This window comes from Berghia stephanieae, chromosome 2 (genome assembly GCF_034508935.2).
Source record: "Berghia stephanieae isolate SIO BIC M18660-M18661 chromosome 2, UCSD_Bste_1.3, whole genome shotgun sequence".
Taxonomy (NCBI): Eukaryota; Metazoa; Mollusca; class Gastropoda; order Nudibranchia; family Aeolidiidae; genus Berghia; species Berghia stephanieae.
Window position 1 is genome coordinate 71,468,132 of NC_088361.1, and position 19,719 is coordinate 71,487,850.

The window sequence follows — 19,719 nt, forward strand, 5'->3', positions numbered from 1 at the left end:
AATGATGTGACTGTGACTCAGCTTAGTTGTGACCCAATTCTTTTTTCACAACTCAACTCTTTTGTGCGCTACTTATCACTGGCATGCGCATAAAGTAAACTATCATCATGATGATATAAGACATTTATAATAGATGAAAAAGATTGTTCCTTACCATTTCAATTCTAGTTTGTTGACATCGTTCAAAAGACAAAACTCATTCTCTCAGTTATTTTCTAAACAATACATGATGCCATTGTCGGTAGATTAATCTGTCGTTATCTCGAAGGGAGGGGCGGTGACAGATGACAAAACCGCATTTCGATTTAGCATTATTGTACTGTACACACTGGTAGAAAGAAACCTCTTTAACTGCTTTAAATATATGTTTTAAGTCTCTTGTTCTTTTTTTTTTTCATTTATATATACGCTCAGACATCCTTGTACATACTTAGTAAAGGATAGGTCGTCCTGACTCGCATTTTGTTGCACAGGCCGAAAAAGGAGAATTTCATTGGGGGTTTTTTCTGCGACCAGAAGTCAAAAAATCTACTTTAAAGTAATTAAAAGCTAGGTATTTGGTAAATAATAATGGAAAACATTAAAACAGACATATCTCCACAAACAAAAATTGATCAAGATGTTTTTAATGGGTGAGAATGTTTTTAAAAAATACTTTTGTCATCGAGCGCCAAAACGTCACAAAGTGCGCGTTTTCACTAGACTTTACGACAAATTTTAAGGACTTTTCAATAAAAATTGTATTTGGAGCCACCTATTTTTCGAATCTTCATAATTTTCTACACCAATGTGTGTACTTTGTTTGCTGGTTACAAAAAGTGCACAAAACACACGGAATGGGCCGCTAAGCAAACGGACTATGATATTTAACACAAGATGAAAGGAAATAGTGATCAAATGTCAAATCCAGCTTTTTTTTTTTTTAAAAGCAAATGGATCAATGAAATTTCCTTTGTCACTTTGAACTGAAAACGTCAAACTGGCAATTCTCCTTTTTATTGTCAACCAGGAAGAAAGTTGTTAATCATCAAATCTGTTCATAGTCCACCAACCATTAAAATTTTCACTACCTATCTACCTGTTAACTTTATTGATCATCTTTTGTTTCTATAATTTGTCCATTCTGGCCACAATTATGGGGATATTGATGATGGCCAGCAATTTGTTTATTTCGCTGAAGAATTCCTAAGCCAAGGTGTTGTTCGCCCCAAAGCCGAAAACTGACAACACCTGTTATTTTCCTGTCTTCTTCAGACAGGACAAAAAAAAACATCTATTCACTAGCTAAGCTATGTATTCCCATAGCTAGCCGTTTAATTAAGAGAAAGATTTTAAAATTTGACCCCAAAAAAATTTTTTTACGCAAAAACAGAAAAGAAAAAAAACCCACCAAAAATACAACCTCTCTTTCTTTTCTTTTTTTTTTTTTTTAGCAAGTCTATTCTTGCCTCCTTTTTTTTTTTTTTTGGGCCTTGTTCCGTTTCTGAGCATTGAATTTCTTAAAATTGTTTTTATTTTTAAAATAATTTTTTTTTTTTTTCCTCTATCTGACCATTTGGTAGCTCTCTGAATATTTCTGTTTGTTTGCTTTTAAATTATTTACTCTCTTTAGATACTTTTTGAGATCGGAGCGGGGACGAATATGACAATTTGCTAGAAAGGAACCAAAAGAGAGAGAGAGTGAGAGTGAGAGAGAGGAGAGAGAGAGAGAGAGAGAGAGAGAGAGAGAGAGAGAGAGAGAGAGAGAGAGAGAGAATTGTTTTTTCTTTAAAAGAGGTGGGGAAGAAGACGGAATTTTAAAAAAAAAAAAAAAGTAAAGTGGCGGTACAAGGATTCGATCACACAACGTCGATTCTGACAAGCCTTCCAGGGCAGACGAGAGTTAACCATTCGGCCATGACACTCACTTGGAAGTCGACGCATATTGTGTAAATGTAGTAATGACTGATTTATTGTTGGTTAACTTTATGTTTTAATAGATATTTTATTAACTTTACTGATTTCTATGTGCATTTCCAAACATTCCATATTCTGGAATGTGGACAATTATTTAAAAGATCGGAATTTCAAAACTGTGTCTGGGAATAACGAAAATTGGTTATTGGCAGACCCTGTCTGGGAATAATCACAGCGTTTAATGAAACCAATTGGCTTGAAAAAAATACAGAGTTGGCATCAATCAATCAATCTTAGTTTTATTAAGATACGTCTTATATTAGAGCATAGTGACACATGGTGTAGTAGTGTAGGCTTAAATATCGCTTGATATTACTGATTTTTTGATGGGACCACTGGTCATTTGGAATTTTGCATAAAGTCTATCTGCCAAGCGTCAGTTGTCTTATAACCACCGCTGACACAGACCTGTGAATAACGCCAGCCATGCCGTAATAGTAAGGCTGTCATTATCCCCAGACACCTGTCTGGGGATAATGAAAATTGGTTATCCCCAGACACCTGTCTGGGGATAACCAAATTTCGTTATCCCCAGACACATATTTGCAACTCCTCTCTTTTAAACAATTATCCACATTCCAGAATATGGAATGTTTCCAAATGCACATAGAAATAAGGAAAGTTAATAAAATATCTATAAAAACATAAAATTAACCAACATTAAATCAGTTGTTACTACATATACACAATATGCGTCGACTTCGAAGTGGGTGTCATGGCCGAATGGTTTAGTCGTCTGCCCTGGACCCTGGAACTTTTACCAGAATCGATGTTGTGGGTTCGAATCCTGGTTCCGCCACTTTTTTTTTTTTTAAAATTCCGTCTTCTTTTTACAGAACGCTGCAAGGGATAAATGTCCCATCCATCCCCCCCCCCCCCCCCCCCCCCCCCCCCACCCCCATTTTTTTTTTTTCTGCGAGTCTATCCTTTTCTCCTTTTTGTTTGACCTTTTGTTCCGTTTCTGAGCATGAATTTCTTAAAATTGTTTTTATTTTTATTTTTTAATATTGTTTGTTTTTTTCTCCTCCATCTGACCATTTGGTCGCTCTCTGAATATTTGTTTGTTTGCTTTTTAATTATTTATCCTTTTTAGTCACTTTTTGTTCTTTTCCATTCCTCTTTGTTCCTCAATATTGTTGTAAATTCGGTTTTATTGGCATTGACTTGGAGGTTATATTTCATGAGGGTATTTTGTATGATGTCTATATTTGCTGGTGTTGATCCAATAAAATCGACATCATCTGCATAGGCGATTTCTCTAGGGATTGCATTCTCAATATGAGTCGTTGGTTTTGGAATGACTTTTCGAACTTCTTTCAGAGCGTGTTCTAAGTATATTGTGAACAGAATCGGGCTCAGACTATCTACTTGGGGGGTCCTGATGTTACTTTCGAACTGCGTCTGTTTTGTGGCCCCGTATATCCTTGGTTGTATCTTTGTGTTGCTGAGGAGAAATCGGATTATTCGGAGCTCGTCTTCGTCTACTATGTCTGTTAATATCTCCAAAAGTTTTCCTCTGTCGATCGTATCAAAGGCTGCGGACATATCGATTCCGGAAAAGAACAAAGAAAGTCGGCTCACTAATTGGAGACACCGAGGATGTACAAAGAAGAAAACAGCTATCAAACGCCGCACTCAGTAAACTCACCAATGTATGGATTAGAGGTGACAAAATAAAGAGAAAAACCAAACTGAAACTGTACCGTGCTCTGGTAAAACCGGTACTTCTGTATAACTGCGGCACTTGGGCGTTGACAAAATCCGAAGAAGAACATCTGGATGCCTTCCATCGCACACAGCTAAGAAGGGTTCTGGACATCAAATACCCAAAAAAGATCTCAAATGAATCACTCTATAAGATCACAAAAGAAAGACCAATCTCCCTTGACATTTTACAACAACGATGGCAACTTTTCGGTAACATACTACGCAGGGACAAAAACATACCAGCTAACCAAGCCATGTCGGGATACTTCCAAAAACACGGGAACCTTTTCAGAGGAAGACCGATCACAACACTCCCTGTGATCCTAAACAAAAACCTCACAACACTTGGACAAAGCATTAGTCTCATAACGGCAGGGGACCTTGAAAATCTGAGAACCCTAGCAGAGGACCGGCAATATTGGAGACACCTCACACAGGAAATACTGGAAACAGCCAAGGCGACCCGATCTTTCGGTCGAGACGCGAAAGGCATCTAAGTCTAAGTAAGTAAGTCAATTTTTGAGATCGGAGCGAGGACAAATATGACAATTTGCTAGAAACTAGAAAGGAACTAAGAGAGAGAGAGAGAGAGAGAGAGAGAGAGAGAGAGAGAGAGAGAGAGAGAGAGAGAGAGAGAGAGAGAGAGAGTTAAAAGACTTCGAAGTCGAAGCATATTGTGTATATGTAGTAACAACTGATTTAATGTTGGTTAATTTTATCTTTTTATAGATATTTTATTAACTTCCCTCATTTCTTCTATGTGCATTTGGAAACAATCCATATTCTGGAATGTGGATAATTGTTTAAAGGAGCGGAGTTTCAAATATATGTCTGGGGATAACGAATTTTCTTGGGATAATCACAGCGTAATTGAATAGTAATAGTAATAATAACGTAGCTTCGTCCTCACCGACTGATATGATGATCCCCCGCCTCCATGACCATGCCTCTGATTATTTGCAGCGACAGGCGGAGGGCCAATATGAGGTGCATCGTTTGTACTGCCACTGGCCATTATCTTTTGATTTTGTTAAAGCGTAGATGTTTGATTTAGAGACAAACATTCAGAGTATAGATCTAGGCTAGACTATTCTCGACTTTCTTATTCAATTCTTGGGCTGGGGAGAAAGAGTCGGGACCCGCTCCCATCTATCGCGTCACGTCTTTTCACTCCTTACAACCATATAGTCTAGGTCTATAATAATACAATTGAATAGTTTTTGATCCCAAATCCTTGCTTTTGTTGTCAGACTTTGCTATCGTGTGCTTTTTAAAATAAAAATATCATAGAAAGATCTGGGTCTTGAGTCTATATCACTCGTTTTGTAAACAATTCCAGTGTTTTCTCGATGAAAACAAGTTCGAGTAATCAGAGATCGATTCTGGTATCGGAGCAGCCATCAAGAGGTGCCTCTCATAGCTGCTGCCAAAATACGCTTTGTGTCATCAACATGTTCTTGAAACCAATAAATGTTGAAAATAAGATGAACTGTTCACAAAGAAACATAATAGCCACAACCCATGACAAAGAGAAAATATGATGGACGACAGGGTCGCGCCATTCACGAAGCTTAGACTCGTTTTTGCGGTGCTGTGTTTATTCCTCATGGTTGAGGATCCCGTGGGCTCTCAAGAGTCTATTATTATTATTATTATTATTATTATTATTATTATTATTATTATTATTATTATTATTATTATTATTATTATTATTATTATTATTATTATTATTATGTCGCCATTGACAACAAACAAACAAAAATACATCAAAATCGGTTGCCGCAAAACCAGATAGGCCTACCGAAAAAAGACGCGATTTTACTCTCTCTCTCTCTCTCTCTCTCTCTCTCTCTCTCTCTCTCTCTCTCTCTCTCTCTCTCTCTCTCTCTCTCTCTCTCTCTCTCTTACTGACACGTGGTGTTTTTATGCTTTGTTGCTTCCAATAAAACAAATGGCAATTCACCAATCGTTTTTCAGAACCATTCATTCATTTATAATTTTCATTTATAGACACACTACTTGCGACCTCCCTGTTATCTGACCAATAATCTATCTTTAAAAACGAGTCACACACCACAGATTACATAATGTACAAACTTACTCGCGTCCATACACACACACGGCGCGCGCGCGCACACACACACACACACACACACACACACGCACATCATTCAAGGGGGAGGGGACAACAATAACCCCAGTATAAAGAAGTCCATAAAAATTTGAGATATATTGCACTAGTTCCAGCTGCTCAATTTTCCTCATTAAATTTAGTTAGGTCTTCACGCCTATTTTGTTTTACGTATCCATTGTTCTGAAAAGGAGTCTACTTTAGACACAATGCTTTTAATTTTCATATTATGATTCAGACAGATCAGAACAAATTGAACAAGAATTTCAAATGCGGCAGCCCTATCACTGCACCTGATTTGCAATAAGAATTCAAAGAAATTTTGTCTTCTGTATAAATTGTTGCTCTTTGCTCCAGGTTCTGAGACGGAACATTGGAACGTGAAAATTAGGAACGATTCTTTCAACCGATTACTTGTCCAAGACTTTTTTTTTTAATTCAAGAACGCCAACTCTTGTTTCAATCATCATTTTCGCTATTCGCTATTTTCGCTTTTGACATTTGATTTGCGTTGCCGTTGATTTTTTAAATAAATTAAATGGAAATCTTCATTCTAACTTATTAAACCATGCACTAGTTTAAAGTGAACTATATTTATGTACAATGTAAATACTAATTGATAAAACACATTTATTCTCACTATCCCGGAAGAGGACCAAAGCCAAAAATTGTGATAATGATAAAGCAGTAAACAAAACAAACACAAAAACAAAAGAAAAACGAATGAACCAATAATAATAATAAAGCTCCTCGGTCTCGCATCTCTTTCAATCAGAATTTCCACCTTGGATCTTTTGTCTGGCTTTACTTTAATTTAATCGTTCACTGTGATTATGAAAATACGTTATCCCCAGACGCCTCTTTTGTGCACACCAGGCTTTCGTTTCATTCAGTCCATCCAACACTGAGAACATATGTATTTGATTCGATTATCACTGCATTCTGTCTGTTTGTTTAGACCATTTCTTTGTTTATGCTCACGAAGGGTTTGCATCTGAATCGTCCATCGTTTGTACTTGTATTGTTTAATTCCAAACAAAGCCTTTTCATTTTCATCTTTTTGTTAGTCCCAGGCTTCAGACAAGCTACCACCACCATTTTGATTCTAAATTCACACTAATTGTAAATATCACTTCTACAGTAATCACTACATTATCATTATCTCCAGCATTACAGCCTCTACCACCACCACCTCCACCTCCACCAGATTGTCATGATCATCATCATCATCATCATCATAGTTATCATAATCGCAATAATCATCATCCACATCACCATTATTACCACATCTTCATTTCAGGGACATTTGAAGTTTCTATTTTTTAATTTTGTTTTCTTCAGTGGAGATACATCAACTTTTGTGTCAATTTATTTGGATGTTGAATATTTTTGTTACAATTTAAAATCTAAAAGATAAAAAGACATTTTTAAAATACCACACGAAAAAGAATATAGCATTCAAAAAGATATGATGTACAATTAGGCACTTTCATGAATTTTTCAAAGGGGACTAAAGGAAATAAAACCATGTTATTTGGATAGAGCTTGAAAAACCATTCAAAATGATATATGATACAACACTGTAGCTCAATTGGTTCAAAAGTTATGGATTTTTATATCGACAATTTCTCCTTATATAGCTATATAAGAAAATATTCTTGAAAATTGTGACCGAAACATTGATGAATTTAGGGTTTCTCCCTTTTAGAGAGCAACTATGTTAAAAAAAGAGCATATTATTACATGTTTCACTTAATATAATCAATAGAGGTACTAGACCAAAGGAAATAATGCAAGAAATTAATCACGCAACATTGTTATGTAATGATTATGTAACATTACGTGTGATTGAGCAATGGCGCTGTACCGTATGCGAAAACCCGATTTACAAATCGGACTATAAAAACTGTCCTATTTAACAGATATTGACAAATGATATATCATTTTAAAGGTCTTTTCAAGCTCTATCCAGAAATATGAAAAGGTAATAGCTAATTTCCCTTTGTACCATGTAACCGAAGTCTATAAAAATATTTTGTTTCAAAATTATCGGCTGATATTTTTTTAAAGTTCGGGGTCACTGAGGAAACAAAAGGTAAACCAAATTAAAATGACAGCAAATTAACATACCTGGATCCACAGCAAGGCAGAAACAATTCTTCAAGAAGACAATATCAGAGTCAAAGGAAGTAAAGATCCTCTGTCACGATATCAGTGATGATGTCTACAACTTTTACTCTGAACTCTGTAGACTCGTCCTCAGACTCTTCCTCCCGCCAGTAAGATATGGTAAAAATATCCCTCTTCTTGGACAATTTGACAATTCGACCATTGTAAAGAATATCTTCTCCCTCAACATTCCAGGTGTGAATAATATAGCATCCGATGACCTCTTTCGGCTGATCGAAAATTTGAGTCAAATATCCAAGAAGAGGCCCTTTTACATTTCTGAAGATAGGATTTGACAATCCAGATGAGTCCTGAAGCGCACCGGTGACATCATTTGCAATTTTGGCTCTTCGCACTCTGTCCTTCTTTTGTTGCTTTACCCTCTGCCGTTTCACCAGCTCCATTTGCAATGCAGACTGGCGTAGATTAAAGCTGGACTTATTCTTTATGCCCTGGCACCTTGCAAACAGGATGATTTTTGATTGCTCTTCTATGGACTTGCTGTCTAGCCAATCAAGTGTTCCGTTGGTCTTCACCTTGACTTTGGCATCGATATAATCTAGAGCAGCATTTGGGGCTCGCCTCATCTGTTTGTCAAGAATGCCCAGGGTTCTCTCTGCCCATATGTTGTGTGCTGGGGCGGTGTCAACTCTTCCAGCCATGACAGCTGCAGAATTTGCACCCTCAGGCATGTACTCTTTCAGTTGTCGTTTCAGAATAGACACAAACTCCTGAAGAATACATTCTGTAGACAAATACAAATCAGCCTCATCTCTATCAACTATTTTTAAAGACTGAAGAACTGTGTCTTCTTCCATAAAATGTCGACCGAACACATCCTCGGTTGCGGAGTACAGTTGATCCGGGGCATGGGCGAGTGTCTGAATCTTAGGAATGATGTTGATCAAAGAATGAGCTATTCCTGCATGGTTCCTAACAGAGGACGAAGTGTAGCAAAGAGCCATCCATGGTGCTGTGATCGATTTACCCACCATCCCCAAAAGTTGCAGGTCATTGAGAATTTTTGGATTCGACAGATCGGTGGCGAGGCAATTTGCAAGAGTTGTTGCACTGCACTGTGTCCTCAGATAGGTGACCAATTGGTGGCGATAACGATAAATAGTTCCAGCCAGATGAAAAAGAACATGGAGACGATTCCCAACATACCTCAAGAACGTTCCTGGTTTTAAATCCTCCGACTTAAGAAAAATTTTAAAACCAAGAGGGTCACCCTTTTCCTTGTATCGAATCTTGGAAATCCCCTGAATAACACTTACAGCACAGCTTGTTCCTCCAAGGGTTTTCCCATGAAGATTTCTCTTACTGTCCAGCTTTCTAAGAACTGAACGGGCGCCATTTGCCAGGCCATCCAAAGGGTGGAGGTTGCACTTGAGATCCAACAAGCTTTTGTTCAATTTCTCCTCCAGCAGCACCACGGCAGCATGATTGGCAGCAGCCCGATCTGTTAAAGTACATAAAATTTTTCCTTTTATGGCATCACACACATCAATATGTGGGATACCTTTGTAAGAAGCATAAGCCATCCCAATGTTGTCCAAAGTGTCTGAAATATGATGTACATAATCCTCTGCACATCCACCAGGCAATTGAGCTGCATTGAGGGTGAGTATTGATGACTTTGTTGAAATATGTATTTCATTGATGTGTTGTCCATCAACCGTTGTGGCATCCCATGATAAGGTCATTGCATCAGATGACAGAATTGTTTCAGCAGACTGAATGTCAGCAATTACTCCCATCTCACGTGCCATTCTGGTAGCTGTCGATATGTTTGGGACTGACAATAAGGAAGAACCAGTGAGACATTGAACTGCATATTTTACAACTGTGCCAGTGGTAGCTGCTGGTACCTCATTCGATAGACATTTGTATATGACCTTTCTTATGGAGCAGGAGTAACTGTTGCCAGTTTTATTTTGGATTATAGAGCAAGATGGCGCTGAAGTCTCTTCTAATAGAGCGATATAATGGTCAATTTGAATATGACAATCCTTCAGCTCTGTTTTTAAATCTCTGTTCAAGGAAAACAGTTGATTCAGATCAGATGTAATTTTTTTATTTTCTTTTACTAACTGTTTGTTCTCATTGGTCAAGGCCAAGTTGGTGTCTTTAAGAATCTGAATAGAATGATCCTGATTCAGATTTTTTTGTTGGAGAGCTGTGTTCTCATTTCTTAGGGCCTTAACTTCAGCTTTCAGAGCTAGAATCCTTGAGGATTTTCTTTGTTTGTCCTGGTTTATACGCTTTGTGGCATACTTCTTTTTCAAAAACTTATTTTCCAATCGCATCACTTTCAGTTTATCTTGTGCATCTATAGCAGAGCCAGCAATGCGTTTTTTTACAACAGAACAATTGTCACAAGTATTACGAGTCCTTTTAACAACGGGGGAGCCTGGAGTTAAAGGTTGGGTACTGGAGGTATTTGGAGACGTTATATGCGTGTGAGTGGTGTTGGTGACGGAATAGGTGTGGTCGTCAAAGAGTGATGGAGTATTTCGAGGCGATGAAGTATCATGGGTGCGAAGAGGTGATGATGCAGTATGTGAGGTATTGATGTGTGGGGGTTCATTGTTTATTGGCATAACAGGCAAAACAGTCTTAATATTCAAATATTCAACAACATTTTTAAAATTCCTTTTTAAATTTGAATTCCTCTTTTTCTTAAAGGTTCTAATGACGTTATCTATATATACTCTGCTTGACTTAACATTAGACAATTGTTTACCAGCACTATTGATAGAACTTGAAATCATGTCAAAGCAGTCTTTAAAGTTTTTTTTCTCCAAGTAGGAAATGAAAATAATATGTCCATGACAAATATTATCAGGATCTGAAGGGAGATACTGAAATGTTTTTAATACATCAATTAAGGTAGACACAGGGTCCATTTTGATTTCTTGGTCAGGTTGAAGTTTTCAAAAGCTGTATTGGAATGCTGAATCTGAGAGGGATGGGGGAAAATACAACCACAAAAAATAATTGAGACAAGAGCCAGAACTATTATATTGTCATTAACAATTATTAATAACAAAGTAATAAGTGGTGATGATATGAAGATGGTGATAATAATGATGGACGATTATGATGTTGGAAAGTTGGAAGAGATGATGAAAAAAAAAGACAAAAGTAGTAGACGAAGACCCATTCTAAACTAAAATTAAAATTCTAAAAACACATTGTTTTCACTTCAATAGAAGTCAAATTAAATTAACGTAGTGGAAAAATATAATAATCATAAATAAAAACGAGACCAAGTTTCATTTAAAATGAACAAGATCCCCATCTACTACGATAAATTTTAAAACGAAAGTAGCTTAATAGACACAAAGAAGAAAAAACCTATTATCGATAGATTTCCGCTCGACTTCAGGTCTGGTGGTATCAGACCGCCTTTCTTTACCGTTCTAAAAAACACATTGCCGGTGGATGAAATGAGATGAAATTTGGAATACAAAACATTTAAATGTTAAGCTTTAACTGCAATAAAGTTTGAAAACATTATATTTTCAACAAAAAAAATGTAAATCAGTAAAAACTTGCCTTTCTTCACTCTGCTGTATCTTCTGAACCAATGAATGGATCTCGATGAAACAAAGACAGTTGAAAAATGCGCGATCTCCAGAAAACAATGATACCGGATATGACCCCGTTCATTTATCAAAAAACACAAAAATACGTAGATATCCGTAGGCCCCCTCCGCAGGACCGTAAAAACCCGGTCACAGCTTCTCGAGGCGATAGCGGCGTCAACGACGGCAGTGAAAATCGTATCGGTGAAAGTGCCTAGTACAATGAGAACTGACCCTGACTCCCTCTGAGGTCCAGAAAAATAAATTTGTGAAAAAGTAAAAGTGGAAATGCAATCGATTGGCTGATAAAGTGAAAAAAAAATGCATTTCAACAAAAGTTATAAACTTTTTAAAAGATAATTCGATTTATTCTTTCTATCTCACAGATTCTTATGCCAAGACAATGGACCCCATCAACTTGACAAAACTTCAAGAATCTTTGCATGATTTCTACCGTTTTTACAATTTGAGTTTTGCCCTTTCAATAGCCACTTGTCCCTCCTTAGAATCTCACTGGGTTAAAAGTAAGATTAGTGTTGGAATTGATGAGCCTATTTTAAAAGAAACTGATTGGAATCCATTAAAGTCTCTTGCAGGTTTATTTTATTTTTTTCATGAAGACGGCGACAAATCTTCGTCATCTGTTCAAGATGAAGGAGGAAATGAAAAATTGGGTTGCATATCAGTGCTGGATGTCACTTTGGATAAAAAATTTTCAACCTATTTTGATGTGTGTCTTTTATTGACAATTACAAGTTTCCTTATTTGGTTTGTGTTATGTTTAGTAAAATGCATCTTAAGGAAAATAGTGTCCAGATCTGCAAAGAACCAAGCATTTATTGTCAAAGAGAATGAGAAAGAGGATGATAAAAAGGATGTCATGGAGTCGAGCCTTTCAAAGTTTAAGAGTTTTTGTGAGAATGATATTGAACCTGTTAGAATAAGCTTTCCATTTGAAGCAAACAATGACTCTGTAAAAAGTAATATTGATCAAATATTTGAATCAACTTTGCAACCCTTTTTGAAAAAAATTGATCTTTTTCTAGGATTTGAAATTCAACAATTTATTGATGAACGTAATGCAAAACACCCTTCTTCAACCTTCAGTGACACAACTCTTCAATCTCCACGTATCCGCAGGAAATGGAGCTGTCCCCAAGATATCACTCCATCCATTATACGAAACAGTTATTCAAATGAGAAAAATCTCCAAAACTGGATGCTTTTTGAAACTGTTTGTAAAAGATTGAACTGGTTGCCACCTAAAAATCTTGAAAATAATTTTTATCATGCTCGTTTAAAGGATAAATATGAGAAACTGAATGTTTTACTGAACTTTTTACGCCAAAACTGTGTATCTAAGTTGGCTGATTGGAATGTTGGTGTGATGATTGTAAATTATTCTTTGTTTCTCCTTGATCAAATAGTGAAACATTCATTTGAAAATGACAAATCAAATGATCCTTTAAGACTGATAAGATTTGAAAGTATAGGAAGTGCTGCTGATGGATCTGTCATTGGAAAACCTGATCATTTCGATGTTATGTTCATATTTGAATTCCAACAGTCAACAGATTTGAATATAATACACAATAATTATTGCAGTGATATTCCTCCTGGTTATGTAGTTCTTGGTGTGAATAATGTTGATAACAAAAATATATTGAAAACAAATAACTGTCTGTACAAAGCACAGATTCAAGACAAATTTGGTTTTTACCTTCTTGCTAATCAAATTGAAGATATAGTGGATGGAATGGTAAGGAAAGCAGTGAGAAAGTTGAATACAAGCCACAAATATAAAATGGAAAGGCTTCCTTTTAAACTTAGTTTGAATTCGTCTAAAAAACTAGAACTTATTATAGACACTAGTTTTTTCAATGGAATGGGGATGGAGCTTTTAAACATTTCTGTTAAAATCATGCCATCAGTTTGCATTGAGTCGCCAGAGTTTGGAGTTTTACCAAAATTGTATGCTGTCCCAACGAGTCGAGCAGATCACAGAAAAAACTGGGATGAAAAAGTAAAAGGAGATAGAGCTCTGTCTAAATTGTTTCCTCGGAGCAACAATTCTCATTTGCTATCAAATTTGTTGTGGAATATATCAGTAACCAAGCTGGAAGTGGCTATCAGACGCAACAAAGAGGATTGTTTACTTAGGTCGAATACAGAAAGCTGCCATGTTGAATGCTTAATGGTTCTCAAAAGTCTTTTTTGTAGCAAAAATAAGAGTTCTCTGCTTAGTAAAGGAGAGATCACTTCCTACGTTTTAAGTACAGTTGTCAATTTTCTTCTAATGGAGAGTTCAAGTTCAGCTTGGAAAATGTCGAATTTGGGGGACAGGGTGTCAGATGCTGTTCATTTTCTAAGGTCTGCTTACACTAACGTTTGGCTGCCAAATTTTGTTATTCACAATCCCCATCTGGCCAAAAAAATCCCACCTTTGCACTTATTTTCATCCTTGCTTAAAGGTCGGCAGCAAAATCTTCTGGCTGATGTGGATGCTAATGCTGCCCTTAAAACAGTGACATTCTTGGAATCTCGACTAAAAGAGACAGGCTTATCCAAAATAATTAATGATGAGTACTCTGATGAAATGTGGGAATATGAATTCTTTTTATTTGGCTAATGGTAAATAATAAAATCTATATTATATACTGTACACAGTAATACCTCATAGTACCAGGTCACACAAAGTCAAATCTAATTTCAAGGTTTTGTTTTTTCCATTACTGCATTTATCTAAAGCTTTGATTATATAACTGTCATATTGGGTTTTGTCAATATTTATTTCATAAAGGTCCTTCTTTCTTTGGTGCTAAAGTGTATAATTTTAGAAATACACACAGATCAAACTTAACGGATATCTTTCATTAATCAATTACTTTTATATATGATATATATGTAAATGTCTTGTGATCTCGTGATTCTTGTAAATACTGTTGAATGAATATGAAATGCAGATGTTGGGATGGGGTCTCCCATCTATGGGAGCTCACTCTTCCTCTCCTCTCTCCTCCTATAACCGATTTCCTTGTTCAGGTCGATTTCTGCACTGCTTTTGGAATGTGATTACTTGGTTTTGTCCTGGCCCTGGCCAGAGTTCATGGCTGAGAAGGAAACAGTCAAATGTATAATATTAGTTTTGGAGGCTATTTTCTCTTTTATCTACTTTTTTAGTATTTAGTTTTGAATATATTATGCGTTGTAAGAATTTGAGTTTGTTTCTCCCACATTATCCTGCTCTTATGCCTGAATTGGACTTATAGGTGATCTCCAACGAAGCACATTCATAGTTTACTTTGGATTCTATTTTGGTTCCCTGTTGAATCAGTCCCCTTTGTCATAGTTTTTCTGAGACGCTCTCAATTGTAAATCCAGAATATTTTTTTTGATAATCCCATCTTCTTACTATTTACTGGTGCTGAAAGACGTAAAAGTGCTGTAAAACCCTTAAAACTAAAAAAAACTCAAATAAATGTAGATTTTTCATAATTAGTTTTAAAATTCTTGGTTATGACTTTTTGCAATTGAGGCATAGATCAAAAGTGCTTGAAAACTTATTGTCATATAAGCATGAAATGTGACAGGAAATGATGTTACATTTTTATCAATTTTAAAAACTCTGTATTCATGAAGAAAACTAAAAACTGAAATAACATCTATCGATCAAAATATTTAGAGAAATAGAATTAATACTGTGACAACTGTTATCATTTAGTGATACTTCATGGTTTGATACATAGTGTTGTTTTAAAAATTACTTTAACTTAAAAATTTATTGGTTGATGTTTCTAAATCTGACAAAATATAGGAATTCTGTATCTATGCTTATGCTCTTCTTATAGTTTCATGATGAATTTGAATTATTTATATGTATGGAATCAGGACTGCATGTTTTGTTTTGTTTTGTTTTTTTTGTTTTTTGTTTTTTTTTTTTTTGTTTGTTTGTTTTGTTGTTTTGTTTTTTTTTTGGGGGGGGGGGGTTGTTTGTTTTTTTTATATCTTATGTTTCAACAAAAATGCAGTGATATGGGATTTAATTAGTTGTTTGACTGTCACATATATATGACATCATAATTGACAGTCTGATATTCAATAACATGGTATCCCATGCTGGACAGGAGGTCACTTGATGTGACTTCTATCTGTTTTCCGAGATACTTTCTATTTTTATTTTGGAATGAGATTACCTGGTTTGTCCTGGCCAGAGTCCTTGGCTGAGAGTGAAACAGTCAAATGTATTGTTTTGGGAGATGATATTTTTTCATTGTAAATCATCTCTGTGATGTACTGTAAGATATTTTTTTGGTTTGTTTTGTAAGCATTTGAGTGTATTCCTCTTGGTTGGATCCTGTGCTTGTGTGCATTGATAATATAGTGTGCCCTTGGAATCTGCCTCTGTTCCCTATTTGAACCGGTCCCCTTTGTCTTATTATTATTTATTCTCGTGTGCTTTTAATAAATCTACTTATTTGACTATTCCATTTTCTGTCTTTATTACTAGCGCTCAAATGACCTAAATGTGTTGCAAGCCCCGGTAAACACTTTTAAAAACAAAAGAAAAACAAAACACAGTCCCCCCCTTCCCCCCCCCCCCCCCCCTTCCCCCCAATAATATGGTACTAGCCTAAGCATATTCGCCACTCATACTAATCTGATTGGTGTATTCAGACACTTTTTTTCTGGGTGGGGGGAAGGGGGTCCCATAATTTGGCCAAATTTGGACGTTTTTCCTTCTATATTCAGATTTCTAAACCTACATTCTTCAGGAGAACTATTAACAAAATTTTGATTTTACTCAGAAATGGATATTTTACCAACTTACACTACACCACAGTAACATTAAACATTTAAACAGTGGACGCTGTTCATTTAGCAGTTAATGTATAGCTGACATGGCAATCCCCAACAACTGATCCGATATTGAACTCATTTTACTATTACTATTAGGTTGCCACATAATAATAATAATGATAATACATGGTTCATGATAATGTGCATTTATATAGTTCCAATCAAATTGCTCACTGTCGCTGTACATACACATTAATCAAATATTAAATATTTTAAAATATAGATATTATATATAAATTATGCATTATATTATATATTTGGAATATCGTTTCATGAGCCTATTTTTTATTCACGTAAGCAGTCTTACTTATAAGTCATGAGCTTTTTATTTTCGAAATTTGAGTGAGAACCCTCTCTCCAAGGGATATTTTATATTAAGATACAAGTATCAATCATTGTCATTGTATTTTAATACAGACCCCTTTTACTGTATTTACTGGTGGTGAATCTTAAAACATTGGATCCTTGGTGACTCGAGACCGAATTGCCACTTCGATACTAAAATCACTATTTTCACAGAAAAGTCCTCAAAGATTTTAAAAGAAAACTGCTGTCTACAGGACAAGTTCATATTTTTTCTTGTTATATATGTAAGCACATCCTTAAGACAGCAATTCTCATATTGCCATACTCTGAAAAAAAAAAAAAAAAAAAGGAAAAAAAACAACACATTAACACATTTTTGGCCAGAATACATGTCCTACTACCAATAATTATCGATTAAAATGTCCCCCAGCTTGTCAAAAGCTCTCAAACCTGGGACTTAACGGAAGATAAGGGTCATTTTAATATATCAATTTTTGAAGAACAAATTTTTTTTTCAAACTTTTTATAATGTGTTTTTTCAGACTACAGCAACATTGAAAATTTGAAATTCAGAGTGCTACGATTCTTGCGATATGCCGATTTGGGTAGGTAATGAAATGTATATATCTGATATCCTTTTTTTGTTTAATCTATGAGTATTGGGTGCTATTTTTTCATTCTCGTCAACCACGAAAACTGTTATGCTGGGGTCTGCCATGCTAGTGTACGCATTTTTACTTATGCAAATATTTTTACATGGGAGATGTATATATTTAAAGATAACAGTCATTATATTTTTAAAGGGAAGAAGCTTTACTGAATAATATGATGAACATTCTCAATTGTAACATGCCATTAGACGTTGTTATAATGTTTGTATCTGCCATTACCCATTAACTTTTTGTTTAAGAAATTTAATTGTGTCACTCAGAATTAATTTTAAAAATGATTTGCTTTATATCCATTCATTAAACACAATATGATTTTCTTTATCTTACCCATACTTATAGTATCCAACTCTATACTATAACTTATAGTATACTAATTCAAATTACCAAATTGAAAATCATAGAATTACAGCAATCCTTTTCTTATGGTAAACATTGTAAATATTAACCCTTATACACATAAAGTAGCCTTGGGTGGGGTCTTTTGACCGCTCATGGTGGGCAGGAGATCACACACTGTCTTCTATCCATTTGCTTTAAATTAAATCTGCTTTCTGAGTTGCTTTCTGTTTTTGTCTTAGAATGGGATAACTTAGTTTTGTCCTGGCTGAGAGGGAAACAGTCAAATGTATATTGTAAGTTTTGTGAGATGATATTTGTTTTCCTAGTTAATTATCTCTCTGTTATGTATGTACTGATATTTATATTTATTGTTTTGGATATATCTTGTATACATTTGAGTGTATTCCTTTTATTTGGATCCAGTGCTGGTGTCTGGATGAGACATTCCGATGATCTCAAACTAAGTACATTGATGGTACTGTATGCTCTTGGAATCGACATTAGTTCCTTATTTGAACTAATTCCCCCTTGTCTTACTTTTACTTTGGTGTTTTAATTGTAATTCTAAAATTTTTGACGATCCTATTTTCTTCGTTTTTACTAGTGCTGATATGACCTAAATGTGTCGCAAGCGCAGTGAAACCTTTGAAAAAAAAATAAACACAAAGTGGTCTTTTACTTACATGTTTCGATTTGACTCTAACCAGTAATGATATCATGCCCTTATCACTAGAATAGTAGTAACAACTATACAACAAAGGCTTCAGTGACTTGGAGCTCGATTGAAATCCTTAACAAATGGTTAGCAAATAACAATGTTTTGCTCACCACATGAATCCAAATACTCTGTCTCTTATATCCCCTGAAATTTGTTGATCTTTTCCATTAACTTTCCGCCATTGTCTTGTCTTTGCTCAGGCCCTTTGATGTTTGCAAAAAGGGGAGCAGTTAAATGTGAAAATGTTGGGTTGTTTTGGGTTTGTTTTATTTTTCACTCTTGGAGGTGATATTTTTTTCTTGTTGGAAATTGTTTCTGTTTGAGTTAATATAATATATGTATCAGGTGAGTGAATAGATAAAAAAGAAAAAAAAATGTGTGTGTGTGTGTGGGAGGGGGGGGGGGGGGGGGGGGGGGGGCTCGTGTATTCAGAATTTTGTATTTGCTCCTATAGATTAAAAAATAGATTCATGAAGAGTGTAGCCTTTATTATGCCATGCTCTTAATTTTGTTTCTTCTATCCTTTTACATCATTGTGCCATTTTCGTGTGTTTGTTAAAAAGTCCATTTGTTGAGAAATTTAATTTCGTCTTTGCTGAACATGTTTTTTTCTGGTTTGTTTTTATTATTATTATTTTTAATTATTATTTATTTTTTTTTTTTTTTTGGGGTGGGGGGGCTTTTTGACCTCCCAAGATACTCGGGGCGATCATTATTGTTATGTCTTCTATCCCCCTTTATCATTGTTATCTATTTCCACGTTGCTCTCTTCTTTGTATTGGATTTGCATTGCTGGTCCTGGCAGGGATCCTTAGCTGGGAGTTGGCAGTTTGATGTATAGTAACTTCTTTATTTTTGAGAGAATATATTTTTTCCTTGTAAAACATTTCATCATTACGTACTATTTTCTTTTATAGTTTTGAATCTATATTTTGTAAACATTTGAGTGTGTCCTTCAAAGCGGAATCCTTTGCTTGTACCGGGATGGGACTTTTAGGTATTGTCAAAATAGGCTCATTGATAGATTGCTTATGGAATCTTCTGTTCCCTATTTAAACCAATCTCCTATGTCTTACCTTTTTATAGGGATTTAACTTCTGATCTAGAACTTTTCCCTCATCATTTTCTTTTCATTGGCGCTGAAATAACCTAAAAGTATTGCAAGTGCCTTAAAATCTCTAAAAACTCTTTTTTATGTATTTTTTTTAACAGTGTAGAATTTAGGACAGTCTAGTAGATGTTTCCGGTTAGTTTGTACTGCAGTAAGCTTGGTTA

General features: G+C 35.4%; 2 protein-coding genes across 5 annotated transcripts in view; one reads left to right on the forward strand and one right to left on the reverse strand.

The window, feature by feature from the left end:
- Positions 1–6,108, reverse strand: part of LOC144965473 (erythroid differentiation-related factor 1-like) — a 61,475-nt gene extending 55,367 nt beyond the window's left edge. For 2 of the 3 annotated variants that reach the window (XM_078900846.1, XM_078900845.1), the window contains exon 1: positions 4,574–5,242. In XM_078900846.1, the coding sequence (XP_078756972.1) occupies positions 4,574–4,678 (105 nt within the window). In that variant the 5' untranslated portion in view covers positions 4,679–5,242. Of the gene's footprint in view, positions 1–4,573; positions 5,243–6,087 lie in introns of those variants that run through there. The other variant, XM_078900848.1, reaches the window with a different exon arrangement.
- Positions 6,109–6,576: 468 nt separating this feature from the next.
- LOC144965475 (uncharacterized) lies at positions 6,577–17,321 on the forward strand. 2 transcript variants are annotated; one of them, XM_078900852.1, is made up of 3 exons: positions 6,577–6,710; positions 11,940–14,184; positions 17,259–17,321. In XM_078900852.1, the coding sequence occupies exon 2, from the start codon at positions 11,957–11,959 to the stop codon at positions 14,180–14,182; it is 2,226 nt and encodes a 741-aa protein (XP_078756978.1). In that variant the 5' UTR covers positions 6,577–6,710; positions 11,940–11,956; the 3' UTR covers positions 14,183–14,184; positions 17,259–17,321. The 2 variants fall into 2 exon arrangements, with proteins under 2 accessions (XP_078756978.1, XP_078756977.1); XM_078900851.1 differs by lacking the exon at positions 17,259–17,321 and having other exon boundaries at positions 11,940–16,033.
- The last annotated feature ends 2,398 nt before the right edge of the window (positions 17,322–19,719 follow it).

What these genes read in the sequence shown, in the direction of transcription:
- LOC144965475 (XM_078900852.1), top strand. Translation starts at nt 11,957, where the DNA reads ATGGACCCCATCAACTTGACAAAACTTCAAGAATCTTTGCATGATTTC.